General features: G+C 39.4%; 1 protein-coding gene across 1 annotated transcript; it reads right to left on the reverse strand.

Annotated features, from left to right (window-relative positions):
- Positions 1-627: 627 nt before the first annotated feature.
- LOC307195950 (uncharacterized protein) lies at positions 628-12,464 on the reverse strand. Its single transcript, XM_079940599.1, has 4 exons — positions 12,155-12,464; positions 11,948-12,068; positions 4,783-4,849; positions 628-746 (listed from the first exon to the last, which is right to left on the reverse strand). Exons 1-4 carry the CDS (start codon positions 12,264-12,266, stop codon positions 708-710), a joined length of 339 nt encoding a protein of 112 aa, XP_079796725.1. The 5' UTR covers positions 12,267-12,464; the 3' UTR covers positions 628-707.
- Positions 12,465-14,904: the final 2,440 nt, after the last annotated feature.

Raw genomic sequence — 14,904 nt, forward strand, 5'->3', positions numbered from 1 at the left:
CCATTCTAGGTGTTAGATCCAGACCATGGGAATGAAGTAGAGGAAAGATGAGAGTTGTAAAACAATGGCAGAGCAATAGAAGGGTTTGTTCTGTTACAGCATCTGTCTGATTTTGTGCTCTACGCTACCCATCAAGTCAGAAAGCTGTGGTCACTGCCCTGAAGGAGCAATTGCAAACCCAAGGGACAGACACAGGAAAGGCAGATCTCTGGATAAGTAGACTCCTAGGTGGGTGTACCTGGGAGGTATGGGGAGTAACTGGATGAAGAGTTAGGTAGGAGAGAGACATGGGACTTTCAGCTTTGCATAGGGCTGGTCCAGGAGGAATGAATTTCCCACCTACTGTCAATTCTCATTATAAAAAGATGGGATTGCAAAAGGGGAAGGAAAGAAGCGAGCTGACATTTACTGAGGGCCTGGCACTGTGCTAAGGGCTTTATATGCAAATACATTATCTTATTTCTCTTCAAATAATCCATTTTACAGATGAGGCATTTGAGGATTTGGCAGGGTAAGTAACTTGTCCAAAGATGTACAACTATGAAACCAATGAGCCAGAATCCCAATTGTCCAAGTCTTTTGAATTTTTCCTTTTTGACTGAAGAGCAAAAGCAGAGGGTCTGAGCTGCTAGGAGAGGATTCAGATCCAGCTTCAAACGTGGCCTTTGCAAAGTGCCTTCTCCTTCATTCACCCGTCAGCTCATGTCTCAGAGTGGGGCTGGGATCAAAGGAAGACAGTCTGCCAGCTAAAAAGAAATTTCCAAAATTACTCAAGCACCGTAAAGGGAATATATGACTCTGGACAACACTTCCTAAAAATCCTTTCATCTATTTCCCTCACCCACCACAGCCTTCCCTCTCTTCTCTCTTCTCCTAAATTCTTGAGAAAAAATTTCTTCTAAAGTCTGCCCCCAGGCCTTTGCTCTTTTTCCTGTGCCCTGGGAGAAACTTGGGCAACACAGCCTCCCTAGTGGGCAGGAGAAGGGGAGAGTTTGGAAACACACATGCATTATCGATAGTTGATGTCTTGTCACGAGAAGCATTCTCCCTGTTTTTGAGAGGAAACGGAAGCATGCAGGAGGCATCCTGCCCATAATCACTGCAGCTGGTTTGAGGGAAATCATCACTGAACTCCACCTTGAACTTTTAGACCACTACCTTGAACTTCTGAAACTGATACCATATAATTTACTGTTTAATTCAGTCTGCTCTGTGTTATTCTTGTTTTGTTCCTGGCTGTTTTGGATTCAGTCGGAATAGCTTTCCTTAGCCTTGGGTTTCTAGTATAATTGTTCCACCACTGTCTCTCTAATTATGTGGCTGTCGTCCTTCAACTCTTATTTTCATGTATCTGTATCATTTATTCTGAGCTTCCTCCAGTCTTTTTTGGGAAAGGAACAGAGCATAAGTAAATAAAATATCAATTTCATATGCATTAATGTTATATCTCCAACCTGATTGTGAGCACCTTGAAGATAGAAATTGTGTTTCAGACCTCACTTGATCACAGCCCCCTGGTGCCTAGAGGGGTACCTCGCAGGTATTCCACAAACCCTTATTTCACAAATACTTTTAATTGATTAAGGAAGGTAAGAGGCTGGCATGTATTGAATACTTACTCCTGACAGATACTCTGCAAACAATATTACATTTCATCTACACAAGAAATGAGGTGTTATTATTCCTGTTTTAGTAAGATGACCAACTCATCCTGGTTTGTTTGGGACATTCTTGGTTTTGACACTAAAAGTCCTGCATCCTAGGCAAACCCATGATGGGTGGTCACCCCACATTTTAGAGATGAGGATGTTGAGTCTTAAAGAGCTTCGTTATCTTCTTCAACTTGTCTTGCAAATTCAAATCCAAGTCTGTCTAGAGTATGGAACTAGTGTATTAACAGGACAGACTGGAATATTCGAGAAAAAGAAACTGGGGTTGTCCAGGGCACTCTGGTAAAGGCTGTGGCATACCCCGGCAAGTGATTCATGGGTTCTCATTGCAATTGCCAGGGTGATGAGAGGTAGCTATGAGGTCCTGCGGAGGAGGAGGGCTGTTTAAAGAGCTGCAGGTGGCAGGGCTGGGAGCTGGTCTGAGGGCTAACTACAGAGGGGACAGTGCTGAAGGGCAAGAAGACAACCTCAAGTGGATTCTTTTCATCCCAAACAAGCCACCTTGAACTTTTTGTTGCAGTCACCAAGGGTGTGTCCCCTGCTGATTGTATCAGACCTGATTCTCACTGACTGCATCAGCTGATGCTAACTTTACCACTTACAGAGGAACAGATGAGTAATTTGGACCCGATCATTATTCCCTGCTTACTACGTGCCAAATATTTATGGAAGCAAATACGTGTTTAGTTTACAGCTGATAATAGGGAGCCCATTAGCTCCCCCCAGTTATCCTTCTTCCCTCCGGCAGTCAGGGAGTTGCTCAACCTTGAAGGAGAACAGCTGAAGACTTTCTGCTGTATGGGAAGGATCACATTTCTTTCCTGCCACCAAGTTTATCGACTGTCTAGGAATTTTTCCTGTGTTCTACATTTTTGTCTATTCAGGTTCTCTGTTTCCAAATCTCTTTCTCACTTTACAAAAAATGAGGCCCTTGTGGTACTGAAGATCCGAAACCTCCAAATTCCACAACTGTCCCCAGCACGGTTTCTGATACTTCCCACCTGACAGGACAACCCAATCGATTGCTTTCCTCAGGCTCAGGGATGACCAAGGAATGCCCAGGATGTTCTGGTTCCCTTAATTCATGTGAACTCGTGTTTTTATTTTATTTTATTTTTTATTGAAGTATAGTTGATTTACAATGTGTTAATTTCTGCTGTACAGCAAAGTGATTCAGTTACACATATATATACATTCTTTTTTATATTCTTTTCCATTATGGTATATCACAAGATATTGAATATAGTTCCCTGTGCTATACATTAGGACCTTGTTGTTTATTCATCCTATATATAATAGCTTGCATCTGCCAACCCCAAAGGCCCACTTCATCCCCCGCAATCCCCTCCCCCTTGGCAACCACAGCTCTGTTCTCTGTGTTTGTGAGTCTGTTTCGGTTTCATAGATAGGTTTATTTGTGTAATATTTTAGATTCCACATATAAGGGATATCATATGATATTTTCTTTCTCTGTCTGACTTACTTCATTTAGTATGATAATCTCCAGGGTCCATCCATGTTGCTGCAAATGGCATTATTTCATTCTTTTTACGGCTAATATTCCATTGTATATATGTACCACGTCTTCTTTATCCATTCATCTGTCGATGGACATTTACATTGTTTCCGTGTCTTGGCTATTGTGAGTAGTGCTGCTATGAATGTAGGGATCTGTGTATCTTTTTGCATTATAGTTTTGTCTGGATAGATGCCCAGCAGAAGGATTGCTGGATTATACAGTAACTCTTATTTTTAGTTCTTTGAGGAACTTCCATAGTCTTCTCCATAGTGGTTGCACTAACTTACATTCCCACCAACAGTGTAGGAGGATGAACTCATGCTCACGGAGCCACACACTGAGCTCGGAGCTGGGCACCCAGGGCAGAATGGCATGGTTCTGTCCGAAAGGAGCTCACAGGATAGTAAGGTACTCACAGTCTTTACGCATTTGTGAAGGAAAAAAATATGTCATTATGGTTTATGTTACCGATGTGATTAAAAAGCACTTTTATCCTTTGAAAGGCCCCAAATGATAATAAAATGGAGCAACACAGGACATGATAACCAGCTATCAATCAGAAAAGTATTTTCAGAACGACAAAATGAAAGAGAAAACAAATGTATTATGGCCTTGTGTGGATGACACCAGTGAATGCAAATTGTTACTCTTGTTTGAGGTCCACTATTTTTCCAGATTCCTTTTTTTATTTATATATAACTTTATCCAAACACAACAAATTTTAAATTCTATGTCTTATATACTTTAGAGTTTATTAGCTAAATAATCCTATGATTCTCAAGCTATAGCTGCCACTGATTCTTAGAGTCTAGGATTCTTTTGACAGATTTTCATAAATCAGATTTATATATAGTTATAATTCAGATAAAATTTACACTCTCGTTGTAAGTGGAATTACTAAGAGTAAAAGCTTTCAATTTTTAAATCACTGGGCTCACCTGCTTCCAGAAAAATGATCTCTCACCTCAAACTGCTTTTATTTGCAACTCTTCCAGCAATCAGAACTCTACAAGTCAATTTATGGGTCTGGATTTGAGAGTTTGCTACTTTAATTAGGCATATAAATCCCTCTGCTTCATTTTCCATTACAGCTCTGTGTCTGTCCAAACTTGCTCTATTGAAGTACAGAGTATATCATGTATTCAACGAGTAGTAAGTCCACCTTGGAGACTTACCAGATGGCCGTGATTTATCAAGGGTGGTCAGAAGATCAATGTTTCAAATACTCTTTAATGTGGATAAAAGAAACTTTGTTAATAATTTCTTCATGCTAGGTTAGATTTACTTTAGGAAACATGGTATTATGATGGGATTTCAAAAAGATTTTTTTTTAAATTTTAAATGCCCTGAAGAAAGAGAAACAAATATATCTAGAATACCAAGGGTAATAGAGGAGGTAAGAAGAGGTAGATAACATTTTTCCTTACTTATAACCCGGCTCTGAGTTCAACAGTCTCTCTAAACATATGTCTCTGGTTCACTTCATCGAGGCCAGAAAATGATTTTTTTAACTTTCAGTCTCTGAGGACAATATCTTCAAGAAGTTATGGGTCACCAGGACCAACTAGAACTTTCACAAAATAAGCCACTAACCTTCTGGGTGAACTTCTGCAGGGGTGCCTGGCTATCCAGCTCCAGCTCTGTTTGCAGCAGACCCACACTGAAAAACAATGTACATAAGAGACAAGATTCCTTCTGAGAAAATGTATGGGTTGTATGCTGAAGGAAAAGAAAAAAATTCACAATGAGAACTTGACTCTCCCCAATAATCTTGTATTTCTCCCCTGAGTTCTGTGGGGAGTGGGGAGAGTTGGCCTATCAAAGGAGGACAGTTTACATCCTCCTTTTCCATCACATCACCTTTCCATCTTCCCCCAAATGGCCAAATCTCTTTCAAGGTTATGAGAAGTTGTTCCCAAGGCAAGAAATGATCTTGGGAAACTGAGCATCAGCAACTCTGAGGTTTAAAGGGAGAGTTAATAGTGATGTAAAATGCAAAGGTAACACTGAATGACCCCCACATTTCCATTATGATTTCAAAGAGAACATTTCACAGAAGCCCGACCACCCAGGATCACAGGCTAGTATTGAACCCCAAAGTCTATAAATGACTGACCCTTCAAACCAAGTCATATTGATTTTAGCTTAGAAAGAGTCTGGTGTTGATGACACCAAGATTCTATGTTTGTAGGGAAGAGTTCTGGCCAGCAGCCATCCCCTGCATGCTGGGTCTCAGACTGAGTCGTGAGACTCAACACAACCACCAACATGAATGAAACCTTTGTTTTGAGGGGATGGGAAGGTGGAGGGCAGTTGCAGTTACTGAAGACCTACTTACTGTATTCCAGGCACTCTGCCAGGCACTGAACATATAGAGTCCCTTTTAATCTCAGCACAAATCTGATTTGCTCCAAACAACATTGACAAAGAAAAGAAAAATGATCTGTACAGGCCATTAGAGGCTTTAAAAGTGTTCTATGCAAACCGTAGTATGTATTCTCAGCCTGCCTGTCTTCGTCATGGCTCGATCCCCAGGGTCTAGCACAGGGCCTCACATGCGGTAAGTATTCAATAAGTATTTTTGAATGAATGTGCATTTTTAACCCATTCCCCCATTAGAAAAATAAAATCCCACATTTTGCTATATAATTTCCAAACAGTTAAATATCTTAATAAAAAAATAATGCAATGGAAATTTCAAGTAAGGCTTTTCAAATTATATGTATCCTGCTCTTTGCCATCCCATCCGAGGGGCCATGTCTCACTGGTTAAAAATTATTGCCTTAGAAGTAGCTGAGCGTGGAGTTTAAAAATGAGAAGAAGATCAAAAGGAAGTAACCATGGGTGTGTACAGTAACTACACACTGAGCTATCCATTGTGGGGCCTTTATACAGTCAAAGAGTCAGAACGATGCCTGACGAAGTCCATGATAAATTATGCGATAAAATAAAAAAATACAATAAAATATTCTACATCCACTAAAATCAAGATTTTAAGGATATTTAATGATATGGGGAAATACTGTATTATTATAAGTGAAAAAAGCAGGATGCAAAACTTTGTGCGTGTTTTCATTGTTGTAATGCATATACATTACATGCATGGGAAAATGGGAGAAGGAAATACACCAAAATGTTAGTTGTGATTATTTATGGGTGGTGGAATTATTAGTGATGTACAATTCTTCTTCATACTTGTCAGTATTTTCTACTATTTTTATAATACATATGTATTACATAATCTTAAAATTTTTTTAAGAAAGAAGGATTTGATAATAGAATCACAGAGGTCAAAAATATAGGGTTGACTTCTCCCTGATGCCACGATTGACTCTAGGGAAATGGCAGAAGTTTTTATACTAAATAGAATAACTTTTTGCTAATTTTTTAAAGGAATTCTCCCCTAAATTAGGCCTCAGTTCGGCATAGTCAGCCACATTGCTGATTTGACTCAATAATTTTGTCTTCATAGTTTTCCATGTCAGTCCAGACAATAGCCACTCTGAAATTTATGTTTGTATTCTGTGAGAAAGGCTTCAAAAGTTAGTAAGACACTTCTGTAAATAGTGTCATTCGTCCACTCAAAAATCATTAGGTACCTACTGGGCCCCAAGTGCTGTGGTGAACACTGGGAAAAGGTCCATTTCATTCTGAGGTTTTTATATCACTCTTCAGATGGGGGCTTTATATCACTCTCCATCTGGGATGTGCCAGGAGAAATGCAATCAGAAAGGATGACTCAACAACGAAGAAGGCAATCTTGCCATTTGTGCCACCATGTATGGAACTTGAGGACATTATGTTAAGTGAAATAAGACAGAGAAAGACAAATACTGTATGATCTCACTTATATGTGGAATCTAAAAACTCCAAACTCATAGAAAGAGAGAGTAGAATGGTCGTTGCCAGGGGCTGGGAGTCGAGGGAAATGGGGAGATATTGGTCAAAGGGTATAAACTTCCAGTTATGAGATGAATAAGTTCTGGAGATCTAATGCACAACATTGTGATTAGAGATAACAATACTGTTTTATTATACACTTGAAAGTTGCTAAGAGAGTAGATCTTAAATGTTCTCACCACACACACACACAAAAAAGATAATTATGTGAAATGATGAAGGTGTTAACTAACCTTACTGTGGTAATCATTTCACAATATATATGTGTAATAAATCATCACATTGTATGCCTTAAACTTACATAATGTTACATGTCAATTAATCTCAATAAAGCTAGGAAAAAAATGTTTTTAAAGGATGAGAATTGAGTCAAAAGCCCTGCCTGGTCCTGCAGGCAGCTGGGATCTGCCTTGTGGGAGCTTCACCTGTTCCAGGTCTTACTCAGCTCAAAGGGCTAGGCCAGAAAATACCAGAAAGCGCCTACAGGTCCTCACTGAAACCCTCCAAGCCTGGATGGGCAGAGTCTTTGTTGAGAGAAGCCATGGGGGAGAAATGAGTGTTAAATTTAAAGAGAAATATTTTAAAATTATACTACTTCTGCCAGAATGACATCAACTATGACAATAATATGATGGTACTAATAATAAATAAACAGAAAAATAAAGGCAGCTACAGGGAGCAGTGTGCATACTTACACTGTGACATCTCTCAACCTCAGAGTCCTTTTCTGCAAAATGGGGACAATATTGCTCCTTTTGCAAGGTTGCTTTGAGAATTAGAAATAATATATGTAGCTGGCAGGATACAATCCCTGACAAATATTAGGCATTCCATCATGATAGATATAAAGCCTGTCTTATCCTGCAGCACTTCATACTTTGAGTTACCTACTTTGTATGGCAGGGTTTTTTTTCTTTTTTTTAATGAGAGATGAAACAGCCAGAAGATAGCCAGGAAGTGGGAAAGAGCACAAAACAAGGGTCTGTTGGAAGAACTGAGGGACTTTATAGAGCGAAGGCCTTGAACTGCAAGTGAGTGTTAGAGCGCCCCCTTCAGGCAGGGTTTGGTGTGCATTAGTCCGATGTGGGGGGCAGTTTAAACAAGCCACACAGAGCCAGGTGAAATCCCAGCACGTGTCTCTGCTTTGTTTGTTTTTCTTTCAAAAATGGTATTACTTATTCAACCAGCTTTGCACAATAGAGCTAAAATTACTGTATTTAACATTAACATATCTATATTACTATACTTAATTAATGCATGATTTAGAGCAAGTTTCTTTTTTTTTAATGCCAACATCATGATCTAAATAGGTAGCTTTCTCATTAACCTTGGATGTTAATCAGTGCCTTTTTTTCACCCTGAATCTTTCTTGGTTCATCAGAACCCAGTTTGTCATCTCTCAAAACCACCAGCACCATTTCTTTTTTTTTTTTCCCCAATTTATGTGTGTGTGTGTGTGTGTGTTTTTTCCTGGAAAACACGGTTTATATTAAAAGTGGAAAAATATTTTCGATTTGATTCTGGGCTCTACTATCTTCTCTAAGTTTACTATGTGTTTTGCCTTCTATATATCATTAATGGCATCAGAATAATTTGAAATAAAAATTAAAAAGCTCTTTATACTCCTTCTCACAGGAGCCATATCAGTTTGAACTGACCAAGGCCATTTCTATTCCACAAGTACAGTACATAACAAGCACCTATTAACCATTAATTCTGTTAAAAAGAAACATTATGCTAAAAGCTCAAGAGAACACAAGAGAAGTATAAAACACAGACTCTTGCCCTTGAGGGTTTTCTAATCTAGTTGTGAAGACAAAACACACACAGATGAAATGGTTAAGTCACAAGGAAGAAAATAATTGTGAGCTTCTCTACACTAGGACTCATACTTCATTCAGCTCTACATGCCCCATTCCCAATACCTAGAACAGTAACCTAGAACATAACGTAGGGGTTCGACAGATGTTTATTGAATTAAACTGAATAGCACGATGATAGAGAGAATAAATGCTGAATGACTATAGAAGAAATTCCCCTTTTCTTGCTTATTTTTCTCTTTAACACTTGCCACCTTGTTACACAAGATCATTTATTTTGTTTATCATTAATTTCATCCCTCTAAATGCGAGCTTTCTGAAGGCAGAGATTTTTGTCTGTTTTACTCACTGCATCTCCACAGAGCATAGGCCTGTGTCTGGAACATGTTCACCCAATAAATATTTGTTGAATGAATGAATGAGTGAATGAATGTTTTAGCCATAATTTATCAAGGGAGTGCACAAAAGTAAGGTTGAGGTTCCTGAAGTCTTGTGGAATTTTAAGTTCAGGGTTAATGACCTGAACACAACATAAAATATTTACCAAAGATGTACCAGTGTGTTTGTTGCAGCTTTATTTATCATCATGGTACTGGAAACCATTTAAGAGAGGAATAGCTAAGCAAATTATAGTACATCTCTATAATGGATATCATAAATCCATTAAAACAGCAACAGAGATCTGTATTCTTTGGGTGGATACTTATGATATGTTAGAAGTGATAAAATAAAATCACAGTACAGTCCTATTTTTAAAACAATTATTGGAGGGGGAGGCTAGAGGTATACGAACAAAAAAAATGTGTGGAAGGATTTACAGAATGTTATTACTAGTTGGCAGGAGTAAGGGTGAGATTTTCATTTGCTTTTTTAAATTTTTGTTTTTTTAAACATTTCTTATTGTCTGATTTTAAAACAAAAACAATCGTAATATGCATGCATTATTTTAAAATCAGAAGAAAAGGGTATTTTCATTTTTAAAAAGAAGGCTGGGAATTTCATCCTGCAACAGTCCCAGGAGTGTAGAAATGATCTGCTTGGGTCCTGATGTGGGCCTGTGCTCATTACCTTCCCCGCACCCTGCTTCTCTGTACCTCCCAGTGGCTGCTGTGTGACGTAAATTGTAGTTGACTGTAACTGATTTAGGCCGTCTGGGATTAACTTGAGGGGATATTGATTTCAGCGGGTGGTCAAATTTAATAGCTAGAGGTCATTACAGAAGTTTCTCTCTCCATCTTTCTTCTTGACAAAGTCTGCCCTGGATTACCAACTGAACTTCATCAATGAAATCCCAGAGAACTGCTGTCTCTGGTCCTGACAGCAAGATTCTGTGCCCTAGTAAGAGAACTGGCCCCGAATTCCACCACTAAAGGATCAAATAGACAGGGTCATCACTGGGTTGGTAATAAGAGAGCTAGATAGAAGCTTTGGCTGGGTGACTGTGTCTTGGAAGTTATTGTGATTGGGGGCTGGGGAAATTTAGGCATATTCTTCTTACCCAGGGCCCCGGGGTTATGCCACTGACATGAGGTGTCCTCTAGGCTTGTAGAGTTCCAAACGACCACTTTATCATGCTGGTTCTGGTTTAACCACCAATGCCTGTAACTAGGGGGGTGTTTTCCTTTAGAGATGTAGTAGCTGTTGGTCCAGAGATCTGGAGCAATGCAGGGAAGCAGGAGGTAGGAACAGCGTGGACTTTCACCACCAGATTGACTTGGGATAAGGTCTTAAATTCTCTAAACTTCAGTTCTCTCATCCATAAAGTTGTGTTATTAACATGTTCCTCACAGAGTTTTAAAGAATACATGAAATTACAAAATGCCTAACCAGTGCATGGCACATAGTAGGGTTCAGTAAATGCTTATTCTTCTATCAATGTCTACAAGTGTCTCCATCTGATTGGAGATTCCTAACGGGTAAATGAAAACTGTTTCTCTACTCACAATACTTCCAACACCAAATGTGAGGGTTTTTCATACCTGGCAATTCTCCAATTTTCTGCAGATACCAACTGGGTGCCCTGCAATTTAACTCAGTTCTGATATTAACCACCGGAGTTAGTGCAGACCCCGCAGGTTAAGGGCTCAGTCCCACAAGACTATTCTCCACTTCAGATGCCAGTTGCAAGAAGTGTGTCCCCAGGTTACCCACACTTCTGCCCAACTTGGCTACAGATCAGGGCTTCCCACAACCCCCCTCCTGGGATTCGATAATTTGCTATAATGGCTCACAGAACCCAAGGAAACACTCTACCAGGGACAAAAACCAAATGTATATTTCTTCTTATATCACAGTATCACAATGGGCCTCAAGACACTGAACAATAAAGATATCCTCATTTTTCATAGTATAGGTATTTATTACTTGATTTATTTAATGGCTATTAAGAAAGGGAAGAGGGACGATATATGAGGATCCCACTAAGTGCCAGACGGTCTTCTGGATGTCATGCTTACATCATGTTCTCAAACTCAGTATCACTGTATGAAAACCCTGTACAGATTGTCACAGAGGCTAAGTGACTTGCCCAAGATCATGTAAGTGGCAGAGCTGGTATCTGAATCCAAGTCTATCTGCTCCCAAAGCCTATTTTTATAGACTATATTTAGGTTGTTTTAAGTGGGAGAAATAGTATGAAATCCTGTTATCCTATTATTTTCAGGGTGAGAGATGGTCACCCCTCTAAATAGGTATGGTCAGAGTTTAATTCTACTTCAGTCACGAAGTTCCCCCCACTACCACTTATTCAGCTGGAGACTGAGTCTGGTTATATAATACGTGATAATGATGACAGTAACGCACATTTTTAACAACTTATATCCATCAGGCTAAATGCATTATATGGATTCTCATTTCATCTTTCACAAGTCCATGAAATAGGCATTATTATTCCCATTTTAAAGATGAGAAAACTGACATACAATGTCAATAAACTGACAATACTTATAAATAAACAAACAACTTATAAATAAACAAACTGACAATACTTAATCCTAAGTAACGTGCTCAAACAGCAGAGACTAATTTGAGTGACTCACCACTGAACTCCCCACCTCCCATGGAAAGATGATTCTTGAGCAGACTGGTAGCAACGCATCACACCCTGATCAGGATTCCAGGGCTGAGGCAGGAGACTGGTGCATCTCTCCCTTCCAACTCCTAGAATGAAGTGGCACCTGCTTCACAAGGTCCAGGGATGGCTCAAAGGGTGACCTCTTGCCCTGTCCCCAGAGGTTTGTTCTCACCCTCGAGGGCCAGGAGGCAGCTGGGAAAGCCAGTAACACCTGATGTGGCCTTCATAGAGCAGGGGCCAGGCGAGTGGGGAGCTTCTGGGCTTAGAGTGTCAAAGAAGGCCATGGGAAAAAAAAAAAAAAAAAACTGGCTGAGGCAGAGATTCAGTCACATGTTCCAAAGGAACTTTTTGTGACCATGACTCACCAAGCAACACTGTTTTACATATGGAGCGGTTATGTAAATTTTCTTCCCCAGAAAGAAAAATCATTGTCAGACTAAGAAAAGATACAAACAAAAATAACACATATAGGAGACAGGAGACTTTAAAAATATAAATTAAATCTCACAAGATGAAGACAAAATTATATAAAACTACACTTCAGTATTTCCCATTACTGTACGGTTTTCAATGGTTATTTGTTATAAAATATGGAATTATTTTTCCAAAGGCTCACAGCACACAGGGAGCTTCTTCATGGAATACCAGCATGCAGATAGCGTTGTTTAAAAATGCAGCTTGTAAGTAAATAAGCAACAAGTCCTTGATCTCGGGTCCACACAGACCAGCCATCTGCTTCTGCCCACGTGACAGAGAACGTTATCTTAAAGGGCCAGGATTTCTTAAAGCAAGCCTAGTTCCCTAATACAGTGGCCTTCAATTTTTTTCAATCACACAACTTCAGCAGTAAAAATATTTGTACATGTACCTAATATAAGTACTATATTTATTTATCTATAAGTTATAGGTAAGTGTACCTCTATCATTTGCTAATATCTCAAGGCTTAATATACACTTAGAGTGTGGCTTACCGTAAACACCAGTGGAGAAAAAAGCACTGTCCTCTTGATAATTTCTAAATTTGTTTTTGCCAACTTATTGTCTGATCTGATTAGATGGTCTTTGTTTCTCACTTCATAATATATCTGATAGTAAGCATATATCAGATTAGGGACAGTGCCATTTTCTTGTTGTTTACTTGGATTTGTGTTATCTTCAACACACTCTTTCTTTCTTTGCAGGGTTCTTAAGCTACTCCTCCTTGTGAGGGTTCATTTAATTAAAACAAAACGGTGCAATCTGTGTATCCTCACAAGGAGCGCAAAAGAGGATATTATAATACTCTGAAAGCAGATGAGTGAAGGAAGATACAACCATCAGCCTGTGTGTGTGTTCATGCACATGTGTACATGTAACACTCAGTGTGCCTCAGGAGCCCCCTTACGTTCTGTGTGACATGGGACCAACAGACATACAGACCAAACAATCATGTATGGATCACTCTGTGTAGTAAATGAAATTAAAGCTTGACTCTTATTTTTAGTTAAGATATATGCAAACATTCCAATATTTTCTTCCTGTATCCCCTATAGAACATTTTGCCCTTCCTGAGCTGCCCAGTCCCCACTCTGGGATACCAGGGCCATGTCCTCCTAGATTTAGGTGCCATTGGAGTCCATGTCTGTGGGTAGGTTGGTGGGGTTTTGATCCCCCTCTGAGTCAGGTCACCTATAAAGAGACCTCAAACCTTGCATCATGGTAACAAAGACTTCTTTGGAAAGCCTCTAGAAGGGAAAGGAAGAGATGCGCAAGGTTTTCCATCAGCTCTCCCTCACCCTTAGCCACAGGACAGCCACTAATCCAATTTCTGGGCATTGTAAATAAAAATAGTGGTTATAGATTAATTGACTTCCCTGGAAGAGTGCATTCATAAGACAAAAAAGGAAATTAACAAACAACCATACATATTGAGGAAGGGGATAATGGGATTTTTTTTTAAGCTACTGTTCCTTTTTCCCACAGGTCTTGTGATGTCGTTATGCCTCATCCTGCTCCACAACACGTACCACCATTGGCTACAATAGTTCATGTTTTTGCATTTGTCTCCTTCACAGGACTGCAGGTTCCTTGAGGCAGAACCAATACAGTTTCGCAGCCTCGGTGCCTAGCATGGTGCCTGGCATAGGAGGTGCTCCATAAATGTTGTTGAGTGAATACACTCTTGGGGATAATTATAATAACCTGTAAGGATCAAGAGAGATGCTAGAAGTTAAGCACTTAGCACAGGGTAATTTCTCAATAAATATACATATTATTGTGTAAGATTATAGAATTGCTCAATCAGTGAGCAATTTTATTGATATTTTTCAACAGTACTTTGTACACTGCAAAAGAGTACATTAATTTATGGTTTTGAATTCCTCTGTTTCCATTGTAGAAACTAATCTCCTTAGAAATACCGAGTCCCAAGCATGCACAGGCCCTCTTACCATTCTGTGGGCTGCACAAGAAACTGGGCTCTGTACTTAGAAAGCTGTTTTTAAATTAGATGGCATGTTACTCAGGTAAGGTGTAAGATGTATAGTTTTATTCTCTCTACACTTGCATCCCCGATTCTAGAATCAGCTTTATAACATCCTTTCTAGTTAGTTCATTTGGTGCTGCTACATTAGCTATTATTCCATAGAAATAGTCTAACCACTGACCCATTATTCAGCAGCTCGTACACTGAGATTCCAGAGGTCTCCACACCCCTTCAATGGTCCTTTCTAGAACATTCACTAAGCATTTGGCTCCTTTTTCAGAACCCCTATCCCTTACACAGCAGTGATGAAAATGCCTTTCCATCCATCCATCCATCCATCCATTCCGTAAGTTATGTGTTTTCTCTTATGCCTACGATATACCTGGCATTACTGTAGATATGGAGTATACAATAGTGAACAAAACAGACCCAAATTCCTGACCTCATGGAGCTTACAT

The sequence above is a fragment of the Stenella coeruleoalba genome (assembly GCF_951394435.1).
Source record: "Stenella coeruleoalba genome assembly, chromosome: 1".
NCBI lineage: Eukaryota > Metazoa > Chordata > Mammalia > Artiodactyla > Delphinidae > Stenella > Stenella coeruleoalba.